This window comes from Schistocerca americana, chromosome 7 (assembly GCF_021461395.2).
Source record: "Schistocerca americana isolate TAMUIC-IGC-003095 chromosome 7, iqSchAmer2.1, whole genome shotgun sequence".
Taxonomy (NCBI): Eukaryota; Metazoa; Arthropoda; class Insecta; order Orthoptera; family Acrididae; genus Schistocerca; species Schistocerca americana.
The window spans coordinates 459,906,674-459,924,598 of NC_060125.1; the positions used below are offsets into that span (position 1 = coordinate 459,906,674).

The 17,925-nt window shown below is 43.8% G+C and overlaps 1 protein-coding gene across 1 annotated transcript in view; it reads left to right on the plus strand.

Annotated features, from left to right (window-relative positions):
- The first annotated feature begins 7,647 nt into the window (after nucleotides 1–7,647).
- The window catches only part of LOC124623009, a 164,271-nt gene continuing 153,993 nt past the window's right edge, over nucleotides 7,648–17,925 (plus strand). Inside the window, exon 1 of the mRNA XM_047148800.1 lies at nucleotides 7,648–7,767. Coding sequence (XP_047004756.1) covers nucleotides 7,648–7,767 — 120 coding nt within the window. The remainder of the gene's footprint in view (nucleotides 7,768–17,925) is intronic.

Consider the following 17,925-nt stretch of genomic DNA (forward strand, 5'->3'; position numbering starts at 1 on the left):
CTCAGTAGTCACTAGACATCGTGAGAGAGCAGAATGGGGCGCTCCGCGGAGCTCACGGACTTTGAACGTGGTCAGGTGAATGGGCGTCACTTGTGTCATACGTCTGTACGCGAGATTTCCGTCCCTAGGTCCACTGTTTCCGATATGATAGTGAAGTGGAAACGTGAAGGGACCCGTACAGCAGAAAAGCGTACAGGCCGACAGCTGAACAGGGTCGTAATGTGTAATAGATAGACATCTATTCAGACCATCACACACAAATTCCAGACTCCAATGGGATCCGTAGCAAGTACTTTGACACTTAGGCGGGAGGTGAGAAAACTTGGATTTTACTGTCGAGCGGCTGCTCATAAGCCAAACATCACGACGGTAAATGGCAAACGACGCCTCGCTTGGTGTAAGGAACGTAAACATTGGACGACTCAACAGTGGAAAAACTTTGTGTTGAGTGACGAATTACGGTACACAATGTGGCGATCCGTTGGCAGGGTGTGGGTATGCCGAATGACCGGTAAACATCATCTGCCAGCGTGTGTATTGCCAACAGTAAAATTCGGAGGCGGTGGTGTTATGCTGCGGTCGTGTTTTTCATGGAGGGGGCTTGCACCCCTTCTTGATTTGCGTGGCAGTCTCAGGGCCCAGACCACATTGGTGTTTTAAGCAGCTTCTTGCTTCCCACTGTTGAAGAGCAATTCGGCGATGGCAACTGCCTCTTTCAACACTGTCGGGCACTTGTTGATAATGCACGGCCTGTGGCGGAGCGGTTGCACGACCATAACGTCCCTGCAAAGGACTTGCCTGAACAGTATCCTGACCTGAATCCTACAGAACACCTTTGAGATGTTTTGGAAAGCCGACTTCGTTCTAGGCCTCGCCAACTGACATCGATATCTCTCCTCAGTCCAGCACTCCGTGAGGAATGGGCTGCCATTCCCCAAGAAACCTTCCAACACCTGATTGAACGTATGCCTACGAGAGTGGAGCCTGTCATCAAGGCTAAGGGTGGGCGTACATCATACTGAATTCCAGCATTACCGATGGCGGGTGCCACGAACTTGTATGTCATTTTCAGCCAGATGTCCGGATACTTTTGATCACATAGCGTATGTGTCGACTATTATTCTGTTGACAACCTAAAGCGGTAGGAAAAAATATGGAAATTCCTTGAGAAATGCATGTTTGAATATAAATACATATAATAGCCAAGCCTGCAGGTCGCAATGTTGTATTTAGCCACGAGCTGCACTCCTGAAATGTCCTCAGGACATTTCAAATACCAGTTGTCGTCAGAACAGTAATCTGTGTAATTTTAAGTGCATGATGTATCAGTTAAGTGTATTGAAATATGAGCAGAGTGTTGGTGCATATTTGGTGGGTGCATCCGTAATCAAGGGAGCCGAAGTGTTTGGTGTTCAATGGTCACTGTGTCGAGGATTTATACTGTATGCAAAGTGGGCGGAAGGACATCGTCCGCTAACTCACAACGCGGTCGAAAGGAAGTGATCGTCACAGAGGGTCATTGAAGATGATTGTGATGCAAAACAAGGCGAAAACGCCTGCAAATGAAAACTGTAGTGTTAAATATCGCACTAGAGAACCCTGTCATCATGAAATCAACACGAAGGGAGCTTCATGAGTTGGGGATTGCAGGGCGAACTACAGTTCCGAATTCACTCATAACCAGTCAAAAGTGATGCAAAACCCCGTAACAGGAAAACGTAGTGCCGAGGCCATAAGGCCTTGCGTTTGGAGCTTCTTTCACACAGTTTCCAACTTCTGGCCGAATTTACGTCCCAAAACTCAAATGTGGAGGTGGTTCGGGATATGGTTTGGGCAGGTATATCGTGATAATCCATGGGTCCCATGGTTACACCGCAAGATCGCTTTACTGCCAAGGAATATGTGACAGATCAGGCCCATCCCATGTTAAAATGTTACTTCTCTAATAGTGATGGTGTGTTCCGAGACGAAAGTTGGTATTGCTCTCACCGTGTAGGACTTGTTTTTTGAGTACGTTGATGAACTGTCACATCTCTCGTGGCCACCACACTCACCAGATGTCAGTATTATTGAGCGTTTGTGTTCTACCTTCGAGGGAAGGGTGCGTGATCGCTAGCCACCTCCATCATCGTTAGCTCAACTCGCCACTATTTTGCAGGAAGAATTACAGAAGATTGCTTTGAAAACCAAACAGAATCTGTATTTATCCCTTCTGAGACGCATGGAAGCTCTTTGCATTTTAATGCCAACCGTATTCCTTCACTGCATTAATCATGTTAAAGTCTGTGTTTTCGGTATTCCATATATTGTCCATCCCATGTAAACTGTGACATCTGACTTTGATGTTTGCCTCTGTCTCGATTCCTCATAACGTGACGACAGACTTGGGTTTTACGTAATGACTTGCAGTGCGTCACAGTATTTAGTACTCTCAGCCAGAGAACTCTTCAACTGTAGGGAATGACAAGATGGCCGGCATTATTAGGAAAAGTGGAAGTAATACCTTCAATAGCAAGGAAGATGCCTGCAGACAAATTACCTGAAAGATACTACAATACTCATTTCAGCGAATGATGTGAGGCAAAACTTAAAGTTTCAGGAGACCCAAAAGTGTGTAAGGAAGATATGAAGCTGATTACAGCAAAATGACATGCGAACAATCTTCGGGAACTTGTGAAACAGCTTAAGAACGATTATCTACATAGGAATTAGTAACCAGATTAACCTGATATCCATGCTGCAGAACTGAAATTTCTCTTTTGTTATTTGAGGGAATACAAATTGAGTAATGGGGTGAGGATTTCAGTAATTCATTAAAATGAAATGTTACTGAAGATAATACTTTAACCGAATATGATAAACGGGTCATTTGAATTACCAGGATCCGCGAAGTTTTGAGCATGTTTGGTCTCTATATTTTTGTCCATTCCATGTAAACAGTGTTCTCTGACTTTGATGTTTGCCTCTGCGTCGATTCCTCGTAACATGACGACAGACTTGGGTTTTACGTAATGACTTGGAGTGTGTCACAGTATTTAGTACTCTCAGCCAGTGAACTCTTCAACTGCAGACAATGACAAGATGGCCGGCATGACTAGGAAAAGTGGAAGTAATACCTTCAATAGCAAGGAAGATGTCTGCAGACAAGATACCCGAAAGAAACCACAATCCACATTTCAGACGAATGATGTGAGGCAAAACTAAATGTTTCAGGAGACCCAAAAGTGTGTAAGGAAGATATGAAGCTGATTACAGCAAAATGACGTACGAGCAATCTTCGGGAACTTGTGAAACAGCTTAAGAACGATTATCTATATAGGAATTAGTAACCAGATTAACCAGATATCCATGCTGCAGAACTGAAATTTCTATTTTGTTATTTGATGGTATACAAATTGCGTAATGGGGTGAGGATTTCAGTAATTCATTAAAATGAAATGTTACTGAAGATAATACTTTAACCGAATATGACAAACGGGTCATTTGAATTATCAGGATCCGCGAAGTTTTGAGAATCTTTGGTGTCTAGTAAGAATTGTCGATGTCTGAAATGTATTCGAATCACAAAGGAGACCACGTCGTTTCCTCTGCTTAGAGAGTCAGTGTTCTGAAGCAGGCAGCTTTACATGGTTTTTGCTAATAAACATGATCATGTATTTTTCAGATAGAAGGACTAATTGTAGTGTACCAGTCTGTTTAGCAACTAAATTCCATTTATGTACGAATGCATGCTCTCACGGTGATATCCATTAATACAATATTTTTGGGTTCTGTAATGGGCTCCAAATCGCGACAACGTCCGTCTGATTGAAAGATTTTCCGCCATTACGATGACGTCAAGGTATGCTTAAATAAAACCACGGTGGTATCCGTAGTGAAAGCACATAATATCCCCCTTAGCAAGGCGTAGACGTTCAATTCGATCGATGAAGTCCGCCGTATTCCATATACGTTGCGCACTATGTTCAACGTGCGTCGACAAGAGGCTGGCCAAATTCTTTGCAAGTCTATAGATCGGCGATTCTATGGTGCTCACCATAGGCCCGAAAAATGTGTCCGTTGTACTTTGGCAGGCCGTAGAACTTGGGTGGTCTCGGTGCTTGAGGGAGGACGTTCTTATTAACATTCTCTTTCAGCGATGACCGTTTGAGAAGAGCCAAAGTCACCCTCACTGCTATGGATGTTGGTTTCCGAGGCAGTTTTTGGTGCGTGTCGTCCACCAGCACCCTTCGGATTTTCGATTTATAGTCGGCACGTTGCGTAAGGACGGCAGCATTGCCCTTGTCAGCTGGCAGGACGACGGTGAATGGATCGTTGCGGAGAACCCTGAGACCATCGCGTTCAGCCCTAGTCATGTATGGAACAGGCTTCTTGGATTTTAAAGGACTGCAGCTCAGTTCCCTACGAATTTATTCTGCAGTTTCACTGGGAAAATTACGAACTACTTTTTCAACAACGCTTAATATATCAGCAGAAGGTGTACTTAGTCATGAAGGAGCGAAGTTTACTCCCTCTTTCAGTGTTGAGATGGCACCAGCATCCAGGTTTCTTAGTGTCTTGTTCCTCACGTTGCGTTCGGCACTTTTCGTTCTGCCACATGTTGTTGTAGAGAAAGCCGACTGAATTTCCTTTTCTGCTCCTTCGTGGTTCTCTGCCTTGATTAATTTGGTTGTAGCGAACCTCTTTATTGAGAATTTAGAGGACATTGCCTTGAACACTGCTCTTGCAAAGCCTAATTGTTTTTATCGCTACGTCGAGGAAAAATTTTTAATATTGTGGTATGGTTCTGTGGGACCAAACTACTGGGGCCATCGCTCCCTAAACTTACACATTACTTAATCTAACTTAAACTAACTTACGCTAAGGACCACATACACGCATGCTAAAGGGAGGATTCTAGCTTCCGACGGGAGGAGCCACGCGAGCCGTGACAAGGCGCCCCAGACCTCTCGGCAACCTAGCGCGGCTGCGTCGACGATACCATCGTCGTACGGCCTTATCGACATGAAAAAATAGTTCCTGGATCACATGAACAACATCCAGGACTACGTAAAGTTCATAATGGAAGAACAGAAGGACCGTTACTTGTCGTTTCTTGACGTCCTTGTCCGCCGTAAACCCAATCGGTGTCTCGGTCACAGAGTTTACCGCAAGCGCACCCACAAGGGTCAGTATCCGCACGCCACAAGCTCCCACCACTCAACACAGAATCGATCTGTTTGAGGACCTTGGTAAATCGAGCTCAAACCGTCTCGGACGCCGAAAACCTGACGAGGGAACTGAGTCACCTGCATAAAGTTTTCAAGGAAAACAACAGATACATTTCGCAAGCAATTTCATCTGACGAAGAAACGACAAAGATTTGCGTTTTTATCGTTCTGTTCCTCATTAACAAGGAAGATTAGCTGGTTCCTGAAGGAAATGAAATCAGCACAGTAGTTAGGTCTCCAGTAAAGATCCAGCCACTAATGAAGCCCATGAAAGACGATGCAGACATCAAAACACTTGTGGAATATACAAAATACCGAGTCCAAGTGGGCCGCTTTTTTTTGTCGGTCAGACTGTCTGCACTATTGGCCAGCGTCACATGGAATATAAAAGGTGTTTATGCCTACGCTGTCCGGAAAAATTGGCTGTAACGGAGCATACACAGGAAAACGGACACCAAATTGTCTTTGACGATACTTTTATTATTAAATGCATCAATGGCTTTTGGAACAGCGCACACATCAAGCAATGGATATCAAAATATATCACAACACCCTTACTAAAGACTATGGATTACAGCTGAATATGGCATAGGATCCTGCGATTGGGAAGTTGAAGCGGGCGTAGCGGTAGCGCTAGCAGAACATTTCCATTTATGCGTGAGACTAGGCACCAGTGACGTCACTTGCTACATAAGCACGACACCGGCATTCAGACGACAGTCAACCACTTGACAGTGGCAGATGCGATCTCTATCGAAAAATAGTGGACAGTTAACCGCTGGACGCAGATTGAAACCCCAGAATATTTTATTAAATTTAATTTACTTTCTTCACTTGAAAATACCACAAAATAATAAAATACGAAATTGGCCTATGTGGTTACTAGGCAATGCTAAGTTGTACATTGCCGGCCGAAGTGGCCGTGCGGTTCTAGGCGCTGCAGTCTGGAACCGCGAGACCGCTACGGTCGCAGGTTCGAATCCTGCCTCGGGCATGGATGTGTGTGATGTCATTAAGTTAGTTAGGTTTAACTAGTTCTAAGTTCTAGGGGACTAATGACCTCAGAAGTTGAGTCCCATAGTGCTCAGAGCCATTTGAACCATTTTAAGTTGTACATTTTAGTTTTCACTTGTTGTGGGCTTCCGTCTGAAGACTGGTTTGAAGCAGCTCTCCACCCTAATTTATCCTATCTTCCTCTACGTTTTACCTCCCACTTCTCGCAAATGCACCTCACTTCCGTAAACTCACCCTTCTTTCCGGTACTATACTGATTCATTAAACTCCCTCTATGATCATCTCAGTCGATTGCATATTTTAATCAAGATGAGTAATGAATTTCTTCTCTCCCTAATACGATATAGTATCTTCTCACTAATTGTCAAACATAAGCATTTTTCTGTAGCACGACATTTCAAAACTCTCTAACTTTATTTTCCTGTCTGAACAGGTAATCGTCCATATTTCACTTCCATAAAGTGCTACAGTCCACAAAAATTCCTTCAAATAGGACTTCCGAACTTTTAAATTTACATCAGAATTTCACAATTTATTCCTATCAGAAATGTTTTTGCTAATTCCTGTCTGCATTTTGTATTCTCTACGCTTTCGGCATTCATCGGTTATTTTGTTGGCCTAATAACCAAAGTGATCTAAACCTGTTAGATCCTCATTTACTAACACAGTGGTAAGTGATACGATGGATTATTGCTGTACAAGAATCAGTTGTCTTGACTCCTTTATAGAGTTTAACAATGTGGCAAACATCCTACTATTACGATATTAAATAAAATATGTGACTAAATCTAAGTTTTTATCCTAATATCACAGTGTAACAGTTTGTACTGAAGTATACATTTTTAAATGCCTTTGGAGTCGAAACTATACTGATGTAGATACAATAAACGGAAGTTATATTCTATCGAAGGGAAGCGAGGGTGGTAATATTTTATATGTTAGATCTTTTAAACTGGCAGTATGAAAATGTATTTTATTTCAATTAGGCATTAACGTTCCCTGTAGTTGTTATGAGTGTAACTGTGTCTAAAATATCGAAAAGCTAGGTAAAATACGAAGCCTGTACCATAACGGCTTTGGCAGGTAGTACTCGTATACAGAGCAGTAAAGTCACTGATATCACGCCACAGCCTATACTGCGCCGTTTCATCCCGACCCTTTCAGCCCTTAGAATACTGCAAGTTGATCGCCCCACTTGTCGTAAACACTGCAGAGCGTCACACATTCGTGAGAGGGTAACGAACATTTCCGCAAGGCCACAATGCCGCAAAAGCGCCAACAGTCGGCTACGGCGGGCAGCGTGCGGCGACAGACAAAGAATAGCGGCCATTCTGGGAACTGCGGGGGCAGGGTGTGCACGCTCAAACGGCGGACGCGCCGAACGGCTCAATAGTTGCGGCGCGCCCGCCGGCCCGGCGCGACAATGCGGCCTATTGTCCGAGCGGGCGGTCGATCGGCGGGCCATATCTTCTGCCGCACCTGTGTGTCAGATGGCCCGCACGGCACGCCGTGGACAAGAGGGGGCGTGGCGGCGCACTCCGCCGTAAACAATGGATCAATACCGCACCCACCAAGCCACCCTGCTGTCGCGCCTGCTTGCAAATAAGTGGTCAGCAGCTGAATGGGTGTCAGCGGGAGATCAGCCGTTAGCTGCCGTCGGCAACTGGCTTGCCACCATCACGTATAAGAGCTGAAATGTCGTGTATAGCGAGTCTCAGAGACGTCACTGTCTTCACTGCCCGCTGGAAGTCTTACCTGTACCTCGAATTTGCAAATGTACACCTACTGAATAGCAAAACGAGAAACATATTTTACAATACTGGCCACTAAAATTTCTACACCTAGAGGAAGTACAGATGATACACTGGTATTCACTGCACGAATATATTATTCGAAAACTGACATCTGATTAAATTTTCACGCAATTTGGGTGCATAGATCCTGAGGAATCAGTACCAAGAACAACCACCTCTGGCCGTAATAACGGCCTTAATACGCCTGGGCATTGAGTCAAACAGAGCTTGGATAGCGTATACAGGTACAGCTGCCCATGCAGCTTCAACACAATATCACAATTCATCAAGTCTGGCGTATTGTGACGAGCCAGTTGCTCGGCCACCATTGACCAAACGTTTTCAATTGGTGAGAGATCTGGAGAATGTGCTGGCCAGGGCAGCACTCGAACATTTTCTGTATCCAGAAAGGCCCATACAGGACCTGCCACATGCGGTCGTGCATTATCCTTCTGAAATGTAGGGACTCGCAGGGATCGAATGAAGAGTAGAGCCACGGGTCGCAACACATCTTAAATGTAACGTCCACGGTTCAAAGCTCTGTCAATTCGAACAGGAGGTGTCCGAGACGTATAACCAATGGCAGCCCATACCATCATGCCGGGTGATACGCCAGTATGGCGATGACGTATACACGGTTCAAATGTCCGTTCACCGCGATGTCGCCAAACACGGATGCGACCGTCATGATGCTGTAAACAGAACCTGGATTCATCCGAAAAAATGACGTTTTGCCATTCGTGCACCCAGGTTCGTCGTTAAGTAGACCATCGCAGGCGCTTTTGTCTGTGATGCAACGTCAAGAGTAACCGCAGCCATGTCTCCGAGTTGATAGTCCACGCTGCTGCAAACCCAGCGATTCCATCTTCTGCTAATAGTCATTGGATCTCGACCAACGCGAACAGCAATGTCGCGATAAGATAAACCTCAATCGCGATAGGCTACAAGCCGACCTTTATCAAAGTCGGAAACGTTATGGTACGCATTTCTCCTCCTTACAAGAGGCATCACAACGACGTTTCACCAGGCAACGCCGGTCAACTGCTGTTTGTGTATGAGAAACCGGTCGGAAACTTCCCTCATGTCAGCACGTTGTAGGTGTCGCCACCGGCGCCAACCTTGTGTGAATGCTCTGATAAGCTAATAATCGGCAAATCGCAGCATCTTCATCCTTTCGGTTAAATTTCACGTCTGTAGCTCGTCATCTTCGTGGTATAGCAATTTTAATGGCCAGTAGTGTACATAGAAACTCCCAAACAGGAAAATAAATCACTGAATCATCTTAGCTGCCACATTGATCTAGGTGTTAGTTGGGATATATGCAAACAGATAAATTATGCACAAAATCGTTAATAGTATTTATTCTGTCGCGAAACAGATGAGGCAATGGTAGTAAAATTATCTTACTGAACGCATACTTCACTTTCCGAAATCCCTGTCTAATGTACGGAATTTTGCTAGTTGTAGGCTAATTTTGCCCTTTTTTTTCAATCTAAATATAGTCTTTGATCCAGGTATCAGATGCATTCCGCTACTCATAACTTCAAATAATGCGATGGTCCCTATTTTCCACGTTAATACTACCGTAGCATATAATAAACAGAACCCGAATAACTTTGACCTTTTGCTCTCAGTACACTACCATAAAGCAAGAAATCGACACGTAATTCAGCAATAACGTGTGTTTTCAAGTTGGCAAATTTTAGCCACGCTCCGGTGGAGTTGAGCTGTACTTGGTTATTTTGAATTGAAGTGCACCAGTGGAATCTTCTGCCTTGTGGCCGTTAACGTTCCGGTTACCTGCCCTGGCCGTTGACGTAAATTCAGGTAGTGTAGTTTCCTCATCGTGTTGTTGCTGTCCAGCCCGGTGTGTAGTTTGACAGCTGAATGTATAGTTGTTCGATTGAACTCCCTGTTTTGTGCTGGTCAGGTAGAGCGGAAGTTATCTTGTCGGTGGGTCTGTTGACTGTCTGTTGGTTGAGTTGTCGTCGGATTGAGAATGATTGGGCCGACTGCCTGTCTCACCGAAGCGAGCGTTAGTGTTTGAATTTCAGGCCAACTTCAGAAACTTCTGAGCGCCGTTGGGAGTATTGCCTTTTATTATTTGATATTGTTGTTTGTATTTTTATGGCTTCTAGTCGATTTTTAAATTAAGGTTGTTTTGCCCTTAAGGCGTAAGATTGTTTGGGCATTCAGCCTAATTTAAAGAACTCATTTAAGATAAGACCTTCTGCCAATTACATTTCCAATTTTGGTTTGAGTCTTCATTTATTGGCTTTCAGACGATTTGAAATTGAAGTGGTCTTGGCATTAAGGCATGAGATTGTATGGCGAATACAGCCGGTAATTACGTTACAAAAATTAATGGTGTTTTTTTAATTTGTTTGCTCTTATAATGTTTGCTCAAATAAATAAAGTTGTATGTTCGAGCGTAACTGACAGCCGCTTATTTTGGCCCCTTTCCACAATTTAAACCACCTGTCCTCTCCTGTGGGTTTAGCAGGGCGTCTAACAAACTTTCTATAAAAATTGAAACCATAATTACAAAAGAAATTAAAAATGCAGTATTTATCATCTACGCCAAGGGCAGTACAACAGCAGTGAAAAATGGAATTGGGGAATAATAATAAAGAGATGGAAATACGAATGTGTTATCAACACTGAAATACAAGTAGAGTTCAATGAACGTACAGAAGATGCTCAGTGTGGTTTCCATGCTGCTCTGTCCAATCATTTCCAATACCGATTTACAATTTTTTCACAAATCTTCTGGGGCGATAGGTTTTCAAGTTGTGATTGGATTCGTTCCTTCAAACACTGAAAGTTACCAACCTTGGTATAATAAAACTCATGTTTTAGTATACCCGAGCACACTAACAAAATAATACGGTGGTAGTTGCATCTTGTTACCTTAATCAGCTGCAAATGATCAAAATGTGCCTAACAAGTGGATATGGGATGGAAAAGACTCACCATGTTTCAATAACGAAATTTGTAAAATACTGAAGAAGTAGAGGCTGTCGCACTCTTTTTTCAAAAGAGAACACGCAAACTACGACAAGCGAAGGTTAGTAGAGACTCGTGCGTCTGTGAAAAGATCTATGTGCGAAGCATACAGCAACTACCACCGTCACCCCTTAGTAAAAGATCTGACAGAGAAACCGAGAAAACTCTGGTTGCATGTAAAATCGCTAAGCGGATCTCAGGCTTCAATTCAGTCTCTTTTTGACCGGTCTCGTGTGGAAGTTGAAGAATGCAAAACGAAAGCGGAAGTTTTAAATTTCACTTTCAAGAAATCGTACAAGCAGGAGAACCGTAAAACAAACCGTCATTTGAACAACGCATAGACATAGAAATAAGCATACCTGGCGTAGAGAAGCAATTTAAAGATTTGAAAACAAATAAGTCGCCAAGTCCGAATGGAGTCCCAGTCGATTTTACAAAGAGTACTCTACGACACTGGCCCGATAGCTAACTTGCATTTATCGTGTATCTCTCGCCCAGCAGAAAGTTCCAAGCGACTGGAAAAAAGCACAGATGACTGTAGTATATAAGAAAGGTAAAAGAACTGACCCGCAAAATGACACACCAATATCCGTAACTTCTGTTTGCTGCAGAATCCTTGAACACATTCTCAGTTCGAGTACAATAAACCTTCATGAGGCTAAGCAGCTTGCGTCGACGGATGTGCAAGGTTTTAGAAAGCATCGCTCGTGCGAAACTCAACTTGCCTTTTTCTCACATGGCGTACTGAAAACCATGGATGAAGGGCGACAGGCAAATCGATATTTCTACATTTCCGGAAAGCATTTGACACGGAGTCCCATTGCAGACTGTTAACGAAGGTACGAGCGTATGGAATATGTTTGCAGATATGTGAGTGGCTCCAAGACTTCTTAAATAAGAGAACCCAGTATATTGTCCTCCTATGGCGATTGCTCATCAGATTCAAGGGGAATGTGGAAAAATGTAAGTTAATGTGGATGAGTAGGAAGGACAAACCTCTAGTGTTCGAGTACAGTATCGATGGTGTCCAGCTTGACACATTCAAGTCGTTTAGATATCTGCGTGTATCGTTGCAAAGCTATATTAGATGAAACGAACATGTGGAAACCGTGGTAGGGAAGACAACTGGTCAACGTCGGTTTATTCGGAGAATTTTAGGAAAGAATGGTTCACCCATAAAGGAGGCCGCATATAGGATGCTGGTGGGACCTATTCTCGAGTACTGCTCGAATGTCGGGGATGCGTATCAGGTCTCATTGAAAGAAGACATCGAAGCAATTCAGAGGAGGGCTGCTAGATTTGTTACTGGTACGTTCGAACAACACTCAGGTGTTACGGACATGCTTCGGAAACTCAAATATAAATCCCCGGAGAGAAGGCGACGTCCTTTTTGAGAAACACTGCTGAGAAAATTTAGAGGACCATAATTTGAAACTGAGTCCCGAACGATACTGCTCCTCCAATATACGCCGTGCGTAAGAACCACGAAGATAAGATTCGAGAAATTAGGATTCATACGGAGGCGTACAGACCCTCGTTTTTCCCTCGTCTGTTTGCGGGTGGGACAGGAGGGGAAGCGAGAGGTAGTGGTAAAGAGTACCCTCCACCAGAGTGTTAGATGTAGATGTAGATCTTCATTCTAACAGTAGTTCTTGAAGCATTGTAGGTACTTTGCAGAAGCGACAGAACCGGTAAGAATGATAAGGCCTGAGCAAGCAATCATTGAAACTCCCTGTCCACACCACTCCCGCCAGTAGAGTTTAACTCTGTCTGCATCGCCACCTGGCGATTCTTCGAATCCCAGTAGACACAACTGGGAATGTTAAAGCTGCCATCCACAGTAAAAGGCGCTTCGTCGCTCCAAGAGATACTTTTGTGAAATTTGGGATAAGCCTCTTGTCGGATTGTGTACAACTTTAACAACTGCAGACACCTGTCCGGATCATCTTCATGTAGAGCTGGATATAAAGCAGACCGTATGTGCTCCATTTAGGTTTTCTGAAGCCTTCGGAGGCTTCGTCTTACTATTCCGTACTGCGTGAACGCTTTTCATTAAGATTATCATTTACAATAACAGGCGTTAGACTACCTGAGTGATGGCACTCTGCCATCTAGCCACTATCTTCATATTCTTAAGGTAATTTCCAAAAATCGCGTCCAGATGCAATTTTAAAGTCTGGAAAGGTTTCCATAACCAAAACCCAAGCATCCCTGTAGTTATAGTCATGTTTCCGCCGTGTTGGCAAAACAAAAATCACCCTGATCTTTGGTTAACTTTCTATTCATTGTTTCTTAGATAACAACGAAGAGGATATTTTAAACTGCTTGTATCAATTGTCTTATGGTTATCACGCACTAGTCATGTTGGGAACTGATTACCACTATATTAGGACACACAGAGTCTAAGGATAGCTAGTGGCAACTGAGTTATGGTTGAAGGGGTCTGAGCAGTATGGGACTTAACTTCTGAGGTCATCAGTCCCCTAGAACTTAGAACTACTTAAACCTAACTAACCTAAGGACATCACACACATCCACGCCCGAGGCAGGATTCGAACCTGCCACCGTAGCGGCTGCGCGGTTCCAGACTGTAGCGCCTAGAACCGCTCGGCCACCCTGGCCGGCCAACTGAGTTATGGCTCACCCTTATAATTGTTAACTTGTGGACTATAAAAAGTTATAAATTGTGAAATTCTGTTAAGTTAATGCTGTTACATGTTAATTCATACTGGCTCACCTTATTAGCTTTGCAAACAAAATTGCACTTCTATAACAATGAGCTAGCTTACACTCACGGTGATGGACACCAGAACGGTTTCAAGTCGTCTGGGAACAGTTAAATACAAGTCTTCAAGGGAATCTCACACCATCCTTCCTGCAAAATAGCGGGAAGTGGATGGAGGTGAATAGCTATCAAGCAACCTTTTCTCCAAAGTCGACCGCAGAAGTCTCTGCCCATCGCGAATTTGAAAGCTAGCAGGTGGCACTGCATGCACGCGATTCGGTAAGCAATGCTTAAAAACGCAGCAGAGCCCCAATCATTCTACCGACGACTCCCCCAATGGCTGTCTACTGGGAAACTTGTTATCCTCTGCATCGCAGCGCCCTTCGATGTGGAGGAGCATGTGGTCAGCAGGCGGTCGTTTTGTCGCCTTTTCTTAACGCGGAGCCGCTGCTTTTTACTCAGGTAGCTCCTCGATTTGCACCACGACGCTGAGTGCACCCCGGGTCCGTTGTCCCACCAAAGAAAAATCCGTTGCTGTTTCAGGAACACAACCCGAGACTTCCACGTGAAAAGCAACCGAAGCTGGCCACTCGGCTACGGAGATGGACCAAATGGGGAAATCCACAGACATAAATGACTAGGACAGAGGGCTGATTATTATGACCTTGTGCCTCGGAACGGGCATCCCAGATAAGACGAAGGTGGTACGCCGTTCAATTGCTAATGGCGTGATCATCTATGGAAAATGACTCAAGAATGGTTGAAACCTCAGTTAGGAGACCAGTTGTTGCACTTCCACACATCTCATCACAGAACGTGGAACTCGGAGGCAGACTTCACTGAAACGCGGAATAGACGGCGATCTATGACAAATCTGATGACAATTGTACTGGTGTAGGAACAAGTGATTTGAGCACACCGTTCAGCTCACACTGTTCGGGACTCCGCAGAGGACAATCTCTGCTTATTCCCAGTGAAGTCAACAAGGGATTATCTAGACTGGATGTGTCGATTAATAAAAACGTGCTACGCGTTCCGCTGTTTTACCATGTTGATTATATGACTGGTTACTTCATCAGCCTGGCTAACGGCTGCTCGAAACGTGCACCGCGGCAGACTCAAGTCTGCCAGGCAAATATTATAAGTGTATGATTTTCACGTGAGTTTTCATGAGACCTGTGTTAGAAATCGAAGGCATCATGGGAACTGTCGAGAACCACATCCCATAATGTTTGATGTTCACGACTATAGTGATGGCATTTTCTAACCTTTCACGTCTTAAAGCCAGAACTGGGCTAAAGTGGTTTGAGGAGCAAGTTTGTGAACGCACGTTGATCATTTGACCGCCATAATCTCCTGATATGAACACGAAGGAACACATTTGTGACGCTGTCTGGAGCCTCCGTGTCATCCTCAGTTGAGGATGTGGGTAAGAGGGGCATGTGGTCAGCACACCGCTCTCCCGGTCGTTATGATGGTTTTCTGTGACGGAGCCGCTGCTATTCGGTCGAGTAGCTCCTCAATTGGCATCAAGTGGCTGAGTGCACCCCGAAAAATGGCAACAGTGCATGGCGGCCTGGATAGTACCCCATCCAAGTGCCGGCCACGCCCGACAGCGCTTAACTTCGGTGGTCTCACGGGAACCGATATATCCACTGTGGCAAGGCTGTTGCCATGTGGCTATAGAGGCAAACACACACTCACATGTTAAGAGCCGGGCAGATAATTTGTTACGATGCGAACTACAGTTCAAAAGAAAAAACCTACCGGAGGCCATATGTCTTGAAAAGACCACGCGAGACAAGAAATTGCATTCAACGCGGCGGAGATATCAGTGGCCTAGAGATATTTCTTCTTTTGTGTTATTCATTCGCTTCCAGTAAAGGAAGAGCCGGACTGCTGGACTTCTGACCTGTTTATAGCCAAATACCAGACGAGATGATAGCGGGAAATTCTGAACAGGAATGCCTGGGAAAGGATTCCATGTTCCACTGTCAGCCTTGCAACCACAGGAGGTCTCCGAAAAACTTTGAAACAGAGCCACAGGACAGAAAATAATGTAACCCTGGCTGAGGCTGGAAGCCTAAGTCCGTGACGTATACGCATGCGAAAGTGATATCGACATATTGTGATAGCGACCGGAGGTCCTTTTTGAGCTCATGAGAGTCATGCTAGTGCTCCTTAATAGACCTGGGGTAGCCTCTTCACTTACTGCTATACAAAGCAGTAACACACCCGATTCTATAAATTAGACGTTTGACATCTGGTCACTTGACAAACGAGTTAATATGTTAAGAATCTGACGTTAAGCTACGCAAGCGAAAACCTGAATTATCCGAAACGCCTCCGAAAATTTCAGTAGCAAAAATTACCAGTGTAATGCATGGAAATAACTCGATGGCGAGATTGATAACTATAGATAGCGTGGTGAGCACCCGGTCTTGATTTGTTTCCCCACCCACCGACACACCAGTGTAAATGTAGCTACTCTGCCAACAACGGTAGATTCAAATCATTGTTTATTGCGTGTGCATTTTTGTGCTTTGGTAGCTAGGCGGAAGATTTTTGTGATTATTTTTGCTGATCAATTAGCTACCATCGAAAAAACTGAAAAAGGAAGATCATCCAAAACTGTTGCAACTAGTTACAGAGTTGGTGTTTCTGTCAGGATGAGTGACGTCTATATTTATAGTGCAAGGTGTTAAAATTCCTCACAGAAATAGACCGATTAACATCCGACTTTGGGAAAATAGGAAAAGTTCGTTACCTTTGCTTGAAGCAGCAACGAGAAAGAATTATGCCTTTCGCTAGCTCGGGAACACAAGAAAAAGCTAAAATGTTGAATGAGTTATTAGGTGAGAAATGGAAAGATACCTTTTTTCAAGCTCTGGGTGGCTAGACAGGTTCAATAACGGATACGGCGTTCGGCAATTTAATGTATGCGGGGAAAAGTTTCTGCAGGGACTAGACGCAGTTGGTGTTTTGGAAACAGAGTTTGAAGATTGCAGTCGAGGCTACACTACGGATCGTATTTACAGCGCCCAGGAAACGGGTGTTAATTTTAAGATGTTGCCTACGAGATCCTTAGCTTTCTTCAAAGAAACACCTGCCACAAAACAAAATTAAACAAAAAAACGGGAAACAATTCTTTTGGGATCAGATGCAAAGGCACACAGAGAGTGACGCCCGTACGCATCAGGAATTTGAAAAAACCTATAACGATTAATGCTGTTCCAGAAATACACTCACACTACCAGTTTTGTATAGAGTCCAGAACATTTCATGGATCTGTTGTGATCTCTTGGCCAAATGTTTTAGTGACCAGTTGCACCGAAAACTAGAAAAGTTCTGTCTAAAAGACAAACTTAGTAACTGACAATCCACCTATGTATCTTTGCGAGTTGAAAGGTGGAGATTTTTTGTGTGTTTCCTTCGCCCCAATTTAAAATTATAATTCAGCCACTGGATTGGGAATAATAGTTACAGTTAAACATGCAAAACAAGTACATGAATGAAGCGTAGAAGGAAGTAAATCTGAAACACGCAGTTTACTTGTTTGCCGAAGCCTGGAATAATGTGAAAGCATGAACTCTTCAAAGATACTGCAGAAGACCGCATGCTACTTTTGAAGTTGACGATTTGAAAAAATTTTAAAACCCGTCAGAAACGGTAAAAATAAGTCCCAAGTGAATGCCTTGGATATGTGCAAGGTATATATATGGGCTGTAGCGGACCATTTGCATGAAATCTTGGATCAAGAAATTGTAGAAACAGTGTGGCAGTCAAATGCTAACGCGATCGAAGAGCGCACGAAGTAGATGACCTAGATGGCAAAGTGACAGCGGACGACCGGCGTCAAGCACTTGCAGTAAGCCTAAATGAAATATTTCTTATCTTTCAAAAGCCTACTTGATACAGTATAGCATATAAATCACAGTACTTGTGCTGTTACTTTAGGTAGCACTAAAATTTTTGAACAATAAAGTGAGTCAACCCCGTCTGACATGTTTCAAATGAAAGGACGGCGATAAATAGCTGATCGAAAACGTTTTGAGGGAAGCAAGAAACAAACAAAAATTTCTGACTGTTATTTGAATGAGGTGTTCAGATGTTATATAGAAACTATTACGTATGGTGTACTGTATATTAGTGAGCTGTTATACTAAAATGTAATTTG